The 16,399-nt window shown below is 45.4% G+C and overlaps 7 protein-coding genes across 7 annotated transcripts; 4 read left to right on the top strand and 3 right to left on the bottom strand.

The window, feature by feature from the left end:
• Positions 1–905: 905 nt before the first annotated feature.
• GLAREA_03290 (N-terminal nucleophile aminohydrolases (Ntn hydrolases)) lies at positions 906–1,925 on the top strand (the record flags this gene model as incomplete). Its single annotated transcript, XM_008088374.1, has 1 exon — positions 906–1,925. The coding sequence occupies one exon, from the start codon at positions 906–908 to the stop codon at positions 1,923–1,925; it is 1,020 nt and encodes a 339-aa protein (XP_008086565.1).
• A 1,834-nt stretch (positions 1,926–3,759) lies between these two features.
• Positions 3,760–4,065, top strand: GLAREA_03289 (uncharacterized protein; the record flags this gene model as incomplete). Its single annotated transcript, XM_008088373.1, has 1 exon — positions 3,760–4,065. The coding sequence occupies one exon, from the start codon at positions 3,760–3,762 to the stop codon at positions 4,063–4,065; it is 306 nt and encodes a 101-aa protein (XP_008086564.1).
• Positions 4,066–4,095: 30 nt separating this feature from the next.
• Positions 4,096–5,010, top strand: GLAREA_03288 (uncharacterized protein; the record flags this gene model as incomplete). The annotated part of the gene is made up of 1 exon (XM_008088372.1): positions 4,096–5,010. The coding sequence occupies one exon, from the start codon at positions 4,096–4,098 to the stop codon at positions 5,008–5,010; it is 915 nt and encodes a 304-aa protein (XP_008086563.1).
• A 904-nt stretch (positions 5,011–5,914) lies between these two features.
• GLAREA_03287 (Thioredoxin-like protein) lies at positions 5,915–7,960 on the top strand (the record flags this gene model as incomplete). Its single annotated transcript, XM_008088371.1, has 5 exons — positions 5,915–6,471; positions 6,532–7,420; positions 7,469–7,646; positions 7,709–7,825; positions 7,881–7,960. 5 exons carry the CDS (start codon positions 5,915–5,917, stop codon positions 7,958–7,960), a joined length of 1,821 nt encoding a protein of 606 aa, XP_008086562.1.
• A 584-nt stretch (positions 7,961–8,544) lies between these two features.
• On the bottom strand, positions 8,545–9,442 carry GLAREA_03286 ((Phosphotyrosine protein) phosphatases II; the record flags this gene model as incomplete). Its single annotated transcript, XM_008088370.1, has 2 exons — positions 8,545–9,027; positions 9,083–9,442. The coding sequence occupies 2 exons, from the start codon at positions 9,440–9,442 to the stop codon at positions 8,545–8,547; spliced, it is 843 nt and encodes a 280-aa protein (XP_008086561.1).
• Positions 9,443–9,980: 538 nt separating this feature from the next.
• GLAREA_03285 (Cysteine proteinase) lies at positions 9,981–11,552 on the bottom strand (the record flags this gene model as incomplete). Its single annotated transcript, XM_008088369.1, has 2 exons — positions 9,981–11,277; positions 11,329–11,552. The coding sequence occupies 2 exons, from the start codon at positions 11,550–11,552 to the stop codon at positions 9,981–9,983; spliced, it is 1,521 nt and encodes a 506-aa protein (XP_008086560.1).
• A 647-nt stretch (positions 11,553–12,199) lies between these two features.
• On the bottom strand, positions 12,200–13,928 carry GLAREA_03284 (MFS general substrate transporter; the record flags this gene model as incomplete). Its single annotated transcript, XM_008088368.1, has 7 exons — positions 12,200–12,376; positions 12,427–12,585; positions 12,638–12,775; positions 12,826–13,258; positions 13,308–13,433; positions 13,482–13,565; positions 13,621–13,928. The coding sequence occupies 7 exons, from the start codon at positions 13,926–13,928 to the stop codon at positions 12,200–12,202; spliced, it is 1,425 nt and encodes a 474-aa protein (XP_008086559.1).
• Positions 13,929–16,399: the final 2,471 nt, after the last annotated feature.

Genomic DNA, 16,399 nt, shown 5'->3' with positions numbered 1-16,399 from the left:
ACAAGCATCAACCTATGACAGGTAAATCTTCGCCCAGGCGTTTGATGCTTAGTTGCAGGTACGTAGAATGCTGATCTCTTATGGGTTACTCAGATCCAAATACCCGATCACTGTCCAAAACAAAGCAAGGCGTAAATTGCACCATATTTCGCGCAAATGAGTACTTTTCTCATTTGCTCTGGGTGGGATAATTTACGAATCTGTATAGCCTAATTAATTTACTATACTCATATCCTGCAGTACGATATCCCATATTTCAAAGTTGCGCTTCTAAGCACTGAGATTTAATAGATACGCTCAATATTCATCATTCTTATACACCACTTTTGGAGTTATACATACACGCCGCAAACCAGCAGATGGTGCCCGAAGGTATTGTCGTTCAAGACATGGCTAAGTTGGGTTCGTGCTCTGCGAATGTGGTTACACATTATCGAAAATCAAGATGCGTCATAAATCGCACGTTTTTCCAAATTGCTTGCAGACTCTAGACTTCGCTTTTGCAGAGAAATGATCGCCGAAAGGGCGAATTTTATGAGAGAGATCTCCGCGCCAAGTTGAATATCGTCTTTCACGAACAGGGAAAGCCTCATGTAACCCCATTCTTGAAGACGGTGAACACAGCATCTTTTCCTGGGCAAGAGAAAAGGGAAGGTATTAATTTAAATTCAGCAAGGACATCCCATCTGCGTGAATAAACGTGGTTGACAACTTTGTGTATATAGAGGTGCAATACATCCTTTTGAGAAGTCAGTAATCTAGTTTCGAAGTTTGTCTCACAGAGCAGTTGAAGCGAATATTCAGAGTCGATCGTAATTTTGGCGCGAGGTAAGTCTTTGTTCTCTATGGATTTGGTCGGAAAGGAAGCTCACACTGAACCCAGAAACACATTTCGGCCTTTCAACATGAAGACTTCACACAATTCAGTGATGGTGGCACCACTGCTACTCTTACAGCTACTATCTCTACCGACTGCAGTTCTAGCAAAGACAAAGCCTCTCATAGTCAATACTTGGCCTTTCACGGACGCAACCTATGCAGCCTACAAGACACTAGTTTCAAGCCCGAAAAGCGACCCAATTGACGCCGTCGTAGCGGGTTGTTCAAAATCAGAAGAGCTTCAAAACGATTTCACTGTCGGATGGGGAGGTTCTCCGGATGCTAATGGTGAAACCACTCTCGATGCTCTCGTTATGCAAGGCAGCGATCAGAACACTGGTGCAGTACTTGGACTGAGAGGGATCAAGCCTGCTACCCAGGTGGCAAGAGATGTCCTACGGTTGACAAAGCACAGTCTGCTTTCGGGGAACCTAGCTACCGATTTCGCAGTCAGCTTAGGATACAAGATGGAGGATCTGACAAGTGAACATAGTCGCAACCAGCATGAGGAGTGGGTCGAGGCAGGATGTGTACCAAACTTCTGGGTCGATGGCCGCACATGTAACGGTTCTGCCCCAACCGGAAAGCTCAGCTCGCGATCACCTTTCAACGAACATAACCATGACACCATTGGCCAGATTGCGCTTCAATCGGACGGTAAGATGGCGGTGGGAATGTCATCTAATGGAGCAACACACAAAATTCCGGGCCGTGTTGGAGATGCTCCTATCCCAGGAGCTGGTGGTTATGTCGACGACAAGGTTGGAGCGTGTGTTGCGACTGGTGATGGCGACATCATGATGCGATACCTTCCTTCGTTCCAAGGTGTCGATCTCATGAGAAGAGGGTCTTCGCCACGAGGAGCTGCACAAGCGGCAATTAAGAAGATTGCCAAAGTGTATCCCAATTTCGCTGGTGCGGTTGTTTGTGTGCATAAATCGGGAAAACATGGGGCTGCTTATCAGGGATTTGGATGGTTCAGCTACAGTCTTCAAGACAGTGGAAATAGTGTGGAAGATGTTAAAGTCATCTCAGTCGAGGCATGAGCGCAGAAAATGAAGTGCCTTTCAGGCAGTGGAGGTTCTCGTTGACTAACATTGGAGGTATATCGTGCTTTTAAGAAATTGTATGTTATAATCATGTAGCTCAACCGCCCCATATTTTAGCTTTTTTTGAGTGCTGACGTAGGTGAATCGACAATGCTTCACTTTACTATCAATCCTAGAAAAGAAATACTCAAAGGAGTGAAAAACTTATCCGCTCGCGTACTATCAGTATTGTCGAATCACACGGGTCATGCGGGAAACTTCACACATAAGCTGCGGTGCTCTGATTATCTTGTCACTTTCTGTGGACTTTACTCTCTCGACAATCACCCGAACAATTTATTAATCTATCAACTGACTAGAGTATCATGAATGTGACTTTTCTTTCACAGATATCGTAGGAGATATATAAATAGTGAGAGAAAGAAACTCTTCAGTGTAACCTTTATACATCGCCATTACTCACAACTTTAATGTCCCAGTAGGTTTATTACACTCACCCGCCTTGCTCAACACGATATTCATGTACACATATGTGTTTCGTCATGCAGCAAGGGTGAACAAGCGATTAATAAAATCGAACGATTTTCTACACTTGCCAATGGAACACCTTTCGAAATGAATTACTCATCGCTCTCGACCGTCATTGCCACAGTAACATCATTTGGTCAAAAGAGTCAGCTCTATAGGGTTCATTAGTAATGCCGGAACCTTGGCGACACCGTTTGAGGTGACTGGAGACAGATACGAAGCGCAGTGGCAGACCAATTAACTACCGCACTGGGTCTTCACATCACTTCTCTCAACCGTTTTGATATCTCAAAGAAAGATACTGCGCCTGAAAGTGTCAGAATTGTGAATTTCTCCTCTGCTACCATTACAATGCCCCAATATGCCGAATCAACCTTTGAGGATCTCCCATTGTCTAACACTGACCCAATGATAAGATATGAACATTCAAAAGTAGCCAATGTTTTTCACACAAACACAAACAGTCAACATACTGTATTGAGTGTTTAATCAGCTCCGGGAGGGAGATATTTGGATGGCGCATGTTTATCTTTGCCTTGTTGAAAGTGGTCTTGAGCGGGGACGCTGAGTTAGGAATTATGTTGAAAGTGATGGCGGGCATTTCAAAGGTGATTGAAATTGATCAAAGCTGAGGTTCATGTACAAGTTTACTCTGCGGTATGAGTCCCATGATGAAGAGGGAGCAGATTGTGACATACTTTGAGCGGATTTCAGAGGCTTGGTGGTAGACAAAGAGTTCGAAGAACATGAAGTTGGTGGAGAGGTTAGATGAGTGGACGAGAAATGACTTCAAAAAGGACCAATTCACATAGGGCAATAAAGTAGAAGATTAATACTAATCTTTCAAGCTTACTATTCATGAATCAGTCAATAGCATCATAATCACTCGAGCGGGACGTGTTAGAGTGGATATTTGAGAAGTATTACAGTCATCTAGTAAAATTTTTGAAGGCAAATGTTTATTTAATTTGACTCAGATCGGTCGTGGATCATGAGTAGTATCTTTGCAAAGAAAATTCAGGGATACTTATGAATATTGCTCCAGTAAACCTGGACACTCACAGTTGCTCGTATGACACTATTCACATCCTCAGATGGGAAAGTCTATAAATTCTGGCCTCTGGTCTGCCTTTCAATCTTTCAAAAAGATCAGGATAGACCTCGACAACTCGAACATTCTCTCGATCTTCTCATTCAAATAAACTTGAAATCATAGTTAAAAGCCCCCTAAAAGACTACAATACCGAAAATCACTAGGACTAAGGCAATCTACAATTGATTCTAGTATTGCAACTCTGTCGTAATGTCGGTTTCCACCTCATCATCAAGGGACCTGACCCGGTTTGGAGGAATAAACTGGTTCAAGGATGGGCCTAATGGCGAAAAGAATAAGACTGGCAAAGAAATGTTTCAACACTTTGTCAATTGTATTGATGTAGGGGTAGCAAAGGAGAACTTGCATAAGCACATGCAGAAAGAATTCCCGTCGGAGAATTGGACTCCCAACGCTATTACTCTGGTTTTGAAAATCGAGAACCTCCCATACGATCCATGGGATTTCCCACCACAAAAGGATGTAGAGATTGACAAAATTGGCGACGAGATTTGACTCGACGATGGCGAACGAGCCCTATGGCTCATGGTGCCTGCAAATAGTTCAAAGGAGACTACCAGCCCGCCAACTGATTCCGAACTTCGCGCGTCTTCCAGTACAAAACTTATTGAAAACGTCCGAAGAAATTCTGAAGACATACGAACAGCTTGGCAAGCAGAAATGTCAAGAAAGAGCTCGATAAGTTCCACAGGGGCCGCTCAGGATCAATCTACACAACCGCCCGCGGATACGATCGAGGCAGTCAGCTGGCAACATCTATTCCCATTTGTGAATCAGGGATCACGCTCAGGCCGACCGCTAATACCTTCCCAGCAGCCATCTATACCGGGAGGGCTACCTAATGAGTTTCAAGCTACACCTGTACTCCCGCGTGTTCCAATCCCAGGTGATATGGATCAAATCCAGGGTCTGAGCAATAGACCTCAAGGACCGTATATCCAAGTTATAATGGCGGCATTGGAGACATATCACGATACTAACCCCCCTCCACGGGAACCCTCCCCCCCCCACGAGTGCTTTCTAGCAACCATATTGATCGAGGGATCCTCAGCTCTTCGAGCAATCCACGTGGATTTATTGGAGGCAATAATCGTGGTGGAGTTGGAGCATTTTCCTCTCGACAACAACCTGCTATCCAGTTCCAACAGCAACCTGCTACCCAGACCCGACAGCAACCTGCTATCCAATTCCAACATCAACCTGCTACCCAGACCCGACAGCAACCTACTATCCAGTTCCAACATCAAACTGCTATCCAGTTCCAACATCGACTTGGTATCCAGAACCAAAACCCCAGTGGAGAAGAAATTGCAGTCCGTGGTGGGGAATATTATCGGGATACAGATGGCAACAGAAGAGATTACAGGGACGGGAGATGCTACAAATTCGAATACCAATTTTAAGGTAATTGTGACAATGTCGAAAGTACTTGAAAATTGAAACAATGCACGTGGTGGGGATGATGTCAAAGTATATGTATATCTAAACAATTTTAGACAGACCGATTTATAGATAGACCGATGGAGTTACAGATACGCCGATAGACTTACACATAGACCAATAGATTTAAAGATAGACCGATGGATTCACGAATAGAATTACCAATAAAACTATTTTTTAATACTGCAGATGCAGTCATCGGTTCATCACTATCGTATCAAAACGAATATAAATGCCTGGTGAGATCCCAAAGGTCCGCAACAAGTAAATGCACTACTTTCCATAGTGATCTTGGCATATTTTGGCATTTCAACAGTGAAGATCAAGGTCAATCACATTTCAAAATCGAAAGTGATGGATAAAGGTAACAAGTTCTAGCCATGTCACGAGATGGGCCTCGGCCTCTTCCAACCTGCAGTTCCCGAAAGAATTACCGAACCTCGAACTGGCTAACCTACTTTTGACCAAAACTTGTTCCCCTCTCATTGTTATACTCACTTATTGAGTCTGATTCGAATGCGACTTTCTTCCAAGAAACTTCGCTAAATTGATGAATCAGATGATTTGATACTTTGCTTGCCATCGTCTTGGGTGTGACCCCTCAGTTGGATTCATATGGCGGACGTCCGCTAAAACATTGTGCCGTACACAATGAGTGCGATTTTGAAGTGTTTGATAAATACCATCGATGATTGAGAATTGCCGACGATTCCTTTGGACAGCTGGAATTACGGGTTTGTTTCGGTGTTGGTGAGCTCAAGAAGTCCAACAGATCTAGCACTTGAGGAGACGTTCTCATGAAAGAATTATAACACAAAAGTTCTTTAGGATTTCTCTTCAAACAGTTACATGTTTGATCTCGGCGGATACTTTCTAGCAACACAATCAGACAAAAGTTGCTATAATGTCTCAATCCAGCCCGTCAACCTCCAAAACCGAAGTAATCATAGCCGGCTCCGGATCAGCAGGACTCTGCGCCGCTCTCTGGCTATCAATTTACAAAACCCCATATCGCATCTTAGATTCCCGGTCAGGACCTTTAGAAGTCGGACAAGCAGACGGAGTGCAATGCCGCACAGTTGAAATATTTGAGAGTTTCGGATTAGCAGATGAGCTCCGAAAAGAAGCGTACTGGGTTAATGAAGTGGTGTTTTGGAGTGATGGATCTGAGAAAGAAACAAATTCAACGACGAATGGAGAGTTTGATGGGGGAAGAGGAATCAAAAAGACGGGACAAGCTGCTGATACAGCGCCCGGTTTGTCACATCAACCACATGTGATTTTGAATCAAGCTAGGATTAATGGATTGATGCTGGGTGCTATGAAGAGGCACAATGGGCAAGAGGTGGAGTATGGAAAGAAGGTGGTTGGAGTTAGTGTCGATAAAAAATTGGGAGGTGCTTATCCAGTGACCGTTGAAATCTCAAATACAAATGGAGAGATTGAAAAGGCTCAAGCCAAGTATCTGATAGCAAGTCATAATCAGTCGGTTAAAATGATATGCTAACATTAACAGGGCAGCGATGGTGCACACTCCCTGGTACGCCGTTCTCTAAACATTTCTATGATTGGAGATTCATCAGATTCAGTATGGGGAGTCATGGACACCTACCCCCTTACAAACTTCCCCGACATCCGCAAGAAATCAGTCATCCATTCAGCTCATGGGGTTCTCATGATCATCCCTCGCGAAGGTGGAAGTCTTGCTCGTTTCTATATTGAACTCCACTCTTCCACCGTCCCGAAATCCGTTACTCTCGCACAACTTCAAGAGTCTGCTCGCAAGATATTCAATCCTTATGAGTTAGAATTTGCCGATACCTACTGGTGGAGTGCCTATTCAATCGGCCAGCGACTTGCGGAACGTTTTCACGAACAAGAAAGAGTATTTTTGGCTGGTGATGCATGTCACACCCACTCCCCCAAAGCAGGACAAGGAATGAACACCTCACTTCAAGATGGCTACAACATCGGGTGGAAACTCGGACAGCTTCTTTCCGGTCGTGCTTCTGCATCTTTATTATCCACATATCTCCTAGAACGTCAAAAGATAGCCAAGACACTGATAGACTTTGACAGAGTATGGGCGAAGCAGATCGCAGCAGGGAAATCCGTGGGTGATGATGGGAAGGAAGTTGATTTTAGCGAGACTTTCGTGAGAGCTGGTCGTTATACTGCTGGACTGACGGCGAGTTATGATGATTCGGTTGCTACGAGGGGAGAGTGGAGTGATCAGACTGTGGCGACTAATTTGAAGGTTGGGATGCGTTTTCCGACAGCGCAGGTTGTGAGGTTTTGCGATGCAAAGCCTATGCAATTGGTGAATGCGTTGCCGAGTGATGGGAGATGGCGGATATTGGTTTTCGCTGGGGATATAAACAAAAAGAATAACGCTGAGAAGCTCGAGCGTGTAAGTTGTAGGCGTTCTAGCTCCAAAATCTGCCACTGACTCTTACAGCTGGGCGAATACCTTTACTCAACACCAATATCTCTAATCTCAAAGTTCACGAAGCCTGAAGAAGACATCGACAGTTTCATCGAGACTATCGTCATTCTATCAGGCAACCGAACAGAAACACAACAAGACCAGATCCCTCCATGTTTCATGCCCGTGTCTGGAAAGTACCGGATGAGAGGTAACGTATCCCTCTTTAAGTCTGATTAAAGCATTGAAACGCATTCGCTAACACTTCCACAGATATCCACAAAATATACATCGATGATGAAAGCTATAATTACGGTCATGGACACGCGTACGAATTTTATGGCATTGATCCTGACAAAGGCGCAATAGTCATTGTCAGACCAGATCATCGTATGTCTCTTCGTTATGTTTTTGCGAGTATACATCACTGACATTGATGACCTAGATATTTCTATGATAACAAAAATCCAAAGCCATGAGCTGGTACGCGATTTCTTCGAGGGCTTTGCAGTTCGGCAGAAATAAGTGGATGTCAAAATCGACGGTGGCGCGAAGGGGTGTGTATAAAAGCGTTGCTTGTCTCTTGTTAAAAATCACGAAGGTCTATTTTCATAGCTGTATATATATGTTGTATTCTATGTCACAGCTTCAAGTTCAACATGATTCTTCGTGAGTAATGAGATCTATTTTTCGATTTGGGAAGAAGTGGTAGACATAACCTTTAATTGTTTGATATGCCCGTCAATTTATTCCATCTCCTCACTTACCTTTATCGTGTTCTTATCTACACTTCAATGATTAGTGTCAAGAACTTATGATGCTTTCTAAAGAAAAGGTTCAACGACAGGATACAGGGATGCATTGATCTGAAGCCTAAGATTGATAAAGGGATCTATTTCAGTGGAGTGTTATAAACTCGCGAGCGGATTTTTGAACATTTAAGTATACTTCAAGGCTAAACCGACTTCCGACTCCTAGATAACTAATACATCCATATGTATAGCTCTAGTTATTCAAAACAGTATCCTCTCCTAGTTCAACCTTCGCAACATTTCTAGCCTTGAACCAAATCTCAACCCACAACAACATAACCTCAATATTCCGACCCTCTACTCCCCAGTAACTCTCATAACCCTCCTCAACCCTTGTATAACCTCATCTCCCAACCCAACTTCCTCTCTAACATACCCCTCCACACCCCCCCACCTCCTCTGCACCATCTTCAACATATCCCTCATACTCTCCACCCTCGCCCCAACCATCCTCTCCGCCCTCTTCCTACCCTCTTCCCCCTCCCCCAGCGCCTCCCTAAACTTTGGATTACGCATCAGCCGATCGACAACCATATCTCTTCCGCGCTGTAGCCCAACCTGGGAGAGACTGTATTCCTCCGCCACCACCTCGTCATCCACGCCGAGCAACGCAAGCAAGACGCCAATGAAAACCCCAGAACGGTTATTACCCGTCGTGCAATGGATCATCGCGGCTGGGATCTTGCCTTCCGTAGGAAGGGAAGCGAGATGTTCCAGGAGAGGCTTCATCGTAGTTTTCGCGCCATGTCTCAGGATCTCCTCAAAAGCTTCAACAATACCCTATACATTCATTAACACCCCACTAAAACCCAAAAATTCAAAATAGCAAACTTACATCCGTCCCATCGGAAGCATACTGCGTATACCTCAACCCCGCCTTATCAAGCGTATACTCACTCTCCTCAAAAACCGGACACCAGACCCTCTTGATGCCCTCAACCTCCTGCACACCTCCCGCCCGCTCAATCTGCGGTACGCTTCTGATATCGAAGATCGTCTCGATGCCTAGGTCACGCAGTTCCTGTTCACCTTTTGGAGTGATAGGACCGAGATCTGGGCCGCGGTAGAGGACGTTCTGGCGGACGCTGACGTGGGGGGTGGTGGTGGGCCAGGAACCGATGTCGCGGAAGTTGTCCAGGCCGTCGATTTGGATGAAGGGAGGGGAGAACTCGTCGGGTGGTGAGGAGGAGGCCATTTTGGGAGATGAAAGGGGGAGGTTGAGGCTACATCTTGGAGGTGGAGAGTTGGAGATAGGTGGTTATGGTGGGGAAGGAGGTCAAGAAATTACCCCGCCGTGGGGTGAGATTCGGAGAAGGATTGACCCATCCCGATGCGTCTGTTAAACCATTGCTGAAAGCGGGCCGAAGTAACAACTTTTGGCAAAGCGGAAGTGGTAATTGAGGCGGAAAGAAGGTTGCTTGCAACCGAAAAGGAGACGTGGTTGCTTTTTCTTGCAGTTGGCCGCTTAAATGCGGTTGCGGGCAACGAACCGTGTTTGATGGGAATCAAGCCCATCCAATTGGTACCGATATTGGTACGATGATCGCAGAGATGTTGAATTGTCGAAGAAGCAGAATTACTAAAGAAGGACAGCATACTTCATGACTAAGGTGTCATAATATCGCTATGATTGGCTATAAATCAAAAGTCCAGTTAATCATCCATAGCACCATGCCCAACGACCCGCTTTCCGAATGCAAATATCATACCGTCGTCTAATTCGTCTACACAACTCAAGCCAAAGCACCCATAGGATCCCACAATGGGAGAACCTTTGGCTTGGTCTTCAAAATCTCTCTGATGCTCTTGTCCACAAATCGTGGTTCAACAACAGCCTGATAGACAAATTCGTCCATCCACTTGTCGCTCATAACAAACCACCCATCCGTTCCAGCTCCCTCACCCCAGCTGTTTTGAACTCTCCATCTTACACTCTTTCCTTGCTCGTCAAGATGAACGGCAGTCAAGACCATGGCATGTGTCATGGCACTCTCACCAGTCATCAATCTTTGTGCTTTTGTCATTCCAAGAGTGATGTTAAAGCCAAGTTCATAGTCGATGAGAGAGGTGTCCATGATTCCAGATGTGGAATTGCTGTACTTTCCAACGTCCGAACCGAAGAAGATAGGAAGTCCAGTCTGAAGCATCTTGATGCAGGCAGCTTTCATGACGTCCATTGTAACATTGACGTAGGTGATTCCCCGACCTCCAGTAATATTTCCGAGACGATCGACTGTGAGGAGGGAATTGTACTCGTTTCGTGGATCATTGACGAGAGAAAACATGTTATGGACAGTTGAGTTGGTGATGCGGATGGACTTGGGTGTTGATAGCTCTTTAGCGAATGCGAGAGGGGTAGTCTTCAATTCGTGCGCTGAACCATATTTGTCGACATAACTCCAGGTGAACTCGTTACTTGGCGATGGAGGAGGACCGAGTGTAAGAGTAAGGATGAGATGAATCTCGCGCACCATCTTCTCTTTGGCTGCTGCCACGTCTCTGCTATTCGCTGTACCAGATGTTGCGAGCGCTCTGAGCTTCAACCCGTCTTCTCGCAGCTTCGTGGTGATCAGCTGGTTGATAGCGCCAGAGGATTTAGCGTTGAAGCTGTCCGGATATAGAACTTGTGGAACGAGACCGTATTTGTGTACGAGGTTGTACACCATATCCCATTGTCCACCGTCGCTTACAGGTTGTGCCATCAAAGTCTGTACCAGGCGACTATCAAGATCCTCGCCTGCGGTATCAAGGATCTGTTCGAGGTAGAAGTTTGCCTTTTCGAGCTTGTCGTAGAAGAAAAGATATGCCTGTGATAATTCAAACTTATCAAGACTATGCCTCTTCATCAAAGCTACCCGGAATACATTTGTTGATGCAAACAGCCAGCATCTTCCCGAGCTTCGCTGGTTGGTGATAGGAGCGCCCTCAAAAGGAATCTTGACAGAGAATATCTGTTGGTCTTTAATCGTAGTTGCTCGAGATGTGAGGACGGTCTTTGGGTCTGCGGAGCTCAAGGCAGAGAGAGCAAGTCTGCAACAGGTCAGCTTCTAAGTTCAGCGTAAAGTAAACAGAACCACGAACTTGTTCTTTGGGTCTTGCAGAAGCTCATGTTCCCAGTGCTCGACTTCTGATACGGATAATGTAGTCCATGGAGACCTTCGCAAAGCTTGTCCGCCGACTGCCTTCTCGTCAATGTGGACATAGTCGCTCTCCGCCTGCTGATTGTCCTCGAGCTGGAACGCTCGTACACGCTCGACAAGGAGCTTCTCGTGCTCGATCGGCATTTTGGATTGGGTTCCGCCCATTTTGAAGAATTTATGAGCTCTTTAAATTAAAGAGAGACTGGTAGATTGACAGATCAAACTTCAAACTGTCTAGTTAAGGAAGATCGAAGGTGGAAGTTGCGGCGTCGAAGGTGGGACATGTGAGCTCGTGATAGACACCTTGAGGGCTGGCTTATCGATAGCATTCACGACCCCAGACGATAAAAGTGGAGACCCTCCAGGAATAGGAGGTGGAGATTCAAGCCTCGGCGACCGTGCTCTTTGTCCGCTTCGGCTTGTTGAAGATTCCCAAATGCTAACTACGCATCACCACACCATCAAGATTTCCGAATCATTTGCGACGACATTGCTGGATCTGCTCAGTAATTACCTATCCACATCGACAAAAGTCACTTCTTGCTTTCGTCGTCAATAGTAACCTTAGCGACTTTTATGGCGAATCTTTCGTCAGTCACGTGTATTTTGCATGCTTCAAGTAGCCTGGTGTTGAGTATATCATGTCCGTAAGTAATTATGTATGCTAATATCATATATTATACGGATCTTGGGGTCTCAACAAAAGTCATAGGTCTCTCGATCCGTAAATCCTCATAGCCAATTCGATCATTATTCGTAACCCGATCATTTCCTCCCCAGCAACAATCACATCAGCATTGCAAGGAGCCTAATTAGCTGCTATCATTATCATTCTTACCCTTCACATGAATCTGCTCTGCAGGTCCATCACTTCCATCATGATTCAGAGGGTGCGTCTGAATGCGAGATTGAGGATGATAGTCCCCGAATAATGCATCCATGTCTTCGAGCGACCGTCGTTTGGTTTCTGGATAGGCCATAATGATGATCTAATGGGGTCAGTCAATTTCGATTCACGATAAAACAAAATATTACTCACTATTGCAGAGACAAAGTTGATAGACATGAAGATAAAGTAGGTTTTGGAGCCGATATTTTGCATGCCAACCGGCCAGGTCTGAGCTGCGACAATGGATCCGATCGAGCCTCCTGAAGCTGCAAAGTTGAGACCACGAGCACGAACGTTGGTTGGAAAAATCTGAGAGTGTTAGCATTCAGAAGTGAGGAAGCGAAAATGGACAAGAACAAACCTCTGAACCGTAAACCCAAGCTGCTGGTCCAAATCCAATCGAGTAGCCGAAAGTATAGAAGAAGATGAATACGATGCAAGCATAATCCGAGACCACATTCTGGTTCTTTGGATATGCTTGAGGCAAGGCGCCGTTGATCTACCACAATGATCAGCTCTCGAAACTGTACACTGTTGTTCTAGACTTACCAAAAGGGCAATGCCCATAACAACACATCCAACAACCAGCGTTGTCCGTCTTCCTACTCTATCAATAATCAACATCTCAATGATGGTACATCCAATCTTGAGAGTACTCTCGATACCACCAATCAACAAAGTTAACCTATGTTCGATACCGAGCGAGGCAAAGATGGATGGCAAGTAATATTTCATGGCAGTATTTCCACACATTTGAGCCATAAATTGAAGAAGAGCAGCCCGCCAGAGTCGATTGAAAAGTGGTTTGTGAGTGAAGAGGGCAGTCCATTTCTCTTCGACGGTATTTCGATGTTCTTCAACATTTGTTCGGATAGATTCAAGTTCGACCTGAACAATATCACTCAATGGGTCTGCATCCCTAAGATAAGCGAGCGAAGCTTGGGCACGTTCAATTTGGCCCTTTTCGATGAGCCATCTCGGTCTAATAGATAGTCAGTGATGATCGAGCGCTATTGAATGGTTGCCCTTACGTCTCTGGACAGAATGATACGCCGATTATGAAGATCAACGCAGGAATATACTGGACCATGACTGATAGTCTCCAGCCATAGTATGCTCCTTGAGGAGTCTTCCAAGCACTCATCCAGTACCCAACCCTAATCTTGGATTAGCATAGAAAGCATCGGGAGAGAGATGAGACTTACCAGAAAGCAAAAGCGAGGCCAGCGACAAGACCGATATGGTTCATCACTACATAATGACCGCGTTTCTTCGCGGGAGCAATTTCGCTAAGAACAGTTAGATATATCTCCAAAAGGTCTACTCTTCAAACGAAGAACATACCTCTGATAAAGCGGAACAGAAGTAGAAACAACCGCAACACCCATCCCACAGATTATCCTCCCAATAATCATCATCGAGAACGATCCATTGCCTCTTGCGCCCGCAATAAGCGACGCGCCAATACAAGTCACAAACGTCCCCGTAGCAGCAGCATATCGTCGTCCCAACCGATCCGAAAGCGGATGCGAAATAAAGATATAACTAGTCCACGTCCCCAGATAATAGATGGCAGTAATCAGCCCCGTATGCGCTGCATCCGGTTTATGAAGCGCCTTCTTGAAACCCGGATGGACGTATATCGTGGCCATGATCCCAATGTTATACCTACACACCTATTAGCCCTTATCATCCCATCTACAGATGGAGAATACATACCCCCACATAAACGACGCCAACCCAAAAAACGCGCACAAAACATGAAGTCGCAGACTCGACCTCGAAGGCACCACTATCTTCACAGGAACCGCCATTTCGCGCGACGTCAGAATAAACTTCCTACTGGGTCAAGGATGGGAGATGAGGTTGTGAAGGGGAGGAGAGCTGGCTGTCGTGGGTAGACGCACGAATGCATGTGGAAATATCCCGATATATAGAAGTTCCGTCGTACTTGGAACGCGGCGAGCAAATTTCTGGGGGACTGGGCCAATAGGGCTGGGGTGAAGAAGAGTGCAGAATGGGGCGTTGGAGAGGTTCTTTGGGGAGTATGGTTTTAGTCGGGATCTGCCTGACGGGAGAGCTCCCGACGAATGAGGGATGGATCTGGAAGCTTGACGGGAGGAAGAGGTGCGGCCCGCAGGAAAGTGTCAAGAAGCTTCAGACATCCAGGGAACGGCCAAGTTTGCGGGCAAGGGTGCATTGGAGATATGTTGGGGATGGGATGGGATGGTTCGCTTGCATTTGAAAGTCGTGGGGCAAGGATATCATGTGCATTTGCTTCACCAATGGTTGTGGTCTTATGAAGCCTTTTTAACCGTAGGGAGTGGTGTTTGGTACGACTTTCTGTTTGCATCACGAATGCCAACACTTGAAATATGGGGGTGGTTGCAGAATATGGTGCCATTGCGGCTGGGAAGGTTGAGATATGGAGTTTGTGTCTGAACTTGAGATAATTTGCAGCGCCACAGCGTTGTAGATGTTCTTCTGGAGCGCTCTGAATAGAAATTTGCTTCTTCTATCTGCAGTCTTTGTCACACGACGTTGCTACGTTTTGTCAGTGAGTGACTTTAGAAAAGCATCATTGGCGGGTAGACTAACGCACACATACATGCTCTGGGATATATCCCCAACTGCCGGGTTTCCACCAAATATTTGACAGCTATAAACGTAGATACCAAGAGCTCGGCGCGAGCCGTGGTTCAGCTTTCGGTTTTCCGTTCGTGGAGTGACAGCACAAGACTAGTCACCGGCTTTGAAACCCTTTCAGATTCCTCCGCGATTCTTATTGAAGGGTGGTTGGATCCGGCAGAGAAAAGAAAAAAATCTGACAACGTGCTTGAAAGCGGGGTACGCATGTTACTCCAGAAGACTGGCATTGATGCACCTAGTGAAAAGATCGTGGCATATCACCTCGAAGCGAACTGTGACTTCTCCATCGAATAGCTCAAGTAGAGATAGATAGCTATGATGTTTTCATCTTCACGGCATCGAAATATGTTGGTGTCCTTAAAAGACAAGTATCTCCGCGGTTTTGGTGGAATTTTCTGGAGGAAGGACGTTTTTCTGTGGTTGTTGGAGGTGCTTAATAGAGAAATGAGGCGTAACCAGCTGCACGCCCGCATAACATGGCTGAATGTAAAATCTCCTATTGGGTAAAATAAAAATGATTGGATAGAGTGCGATATCAGTTTGACGCACGCTCGTCTGGTGATGCCGAAAGTTGGGGTACTTTGTCCGTCCTCGCAGAGGCAGTCGAAATACAACATTTCTTCGATTAAGTTGACGATAATCGTTTGTTTAGTGGCTCAAGTTGGAACTTTATTACTACTTCGTCAATTATTCTAAGTAAATAAGACTTTGTAAGTGACTGACACCTATTTTGCCTTCCACAACCCGTCCTCCTCGAACGTATCGAAATGGCCAACACACGAGCATTGTTCGTCTAACCTGGGCGATCAATTGACAAGTCACCCTATAAGTTCCCCGACAGAGAGAGAGACTCATTGTGCGTGAGATTCAATCCGAACGTGAAGTAGCCAGGAAATCTAGCTCTAGAGTTAACTCAAGGACTATTTAGATGTAGTTGCTCTTTCGCTTCAGGAGTGTAGCACTAATTTCTGCAATGGCTGGGAATTCAGAGGACGAGGAATCTATCGTGTTTATTTTGCGATCTGGGAGATTAATCAGTAATAGTCTATGCATCCATTCTGATTAAAACTTGCTGATCGTGATGCTTTTCACCTTGTATTTGTCAACCATAATCCTGTTAGGAGTATGACTTGAATAAAGTACAAATTACGCATAGAGGTAGAGCGATCTTGATACGTAGTGAGAAAAGAAAAATGTCTTATCTCGATATGACGGATCACTGGCATATAATGGAAGCAGTCACGACAAAGCGATTGAGAACTTAACTGATGTATGCTTCTCGATACCATAGAGTAGACTACGGCGAGGAGGACTTGTCTCGTTTTTGATCTTCCCAATGAAGCAATGACCATCATCTAACAAAACATCAACTATGCTTTGAGTTCCGAGAATCCGCATTTTCATACGCTTCAACAGCATCTATCTCCATAGCCAGACAACGTCTGTTGCAATCCGTAGGTGCTTTTTTTTTTTT

The sequence above is a fragment of the Glarea lozoyensis genome, assembly GCF_000409485.1.
Source record: "Glarea lozoyensis ATCC 20868 chromosome Unknown GLAREA6, whole genome shotgun sequence".
In the NCBI taxonomy this organism is placed as follows: domain Eukaryota; kingdom Fungi; phylum Ascomycota; class Leotiomycetes; order Helotiales; family Helotiaceae; genus Glarea; species Glarea lozoyensis.
Note: the sequence above shows the minus strand (reverse complement) of the source record. Positions and strands in the feature narration are given on the sequence as shown.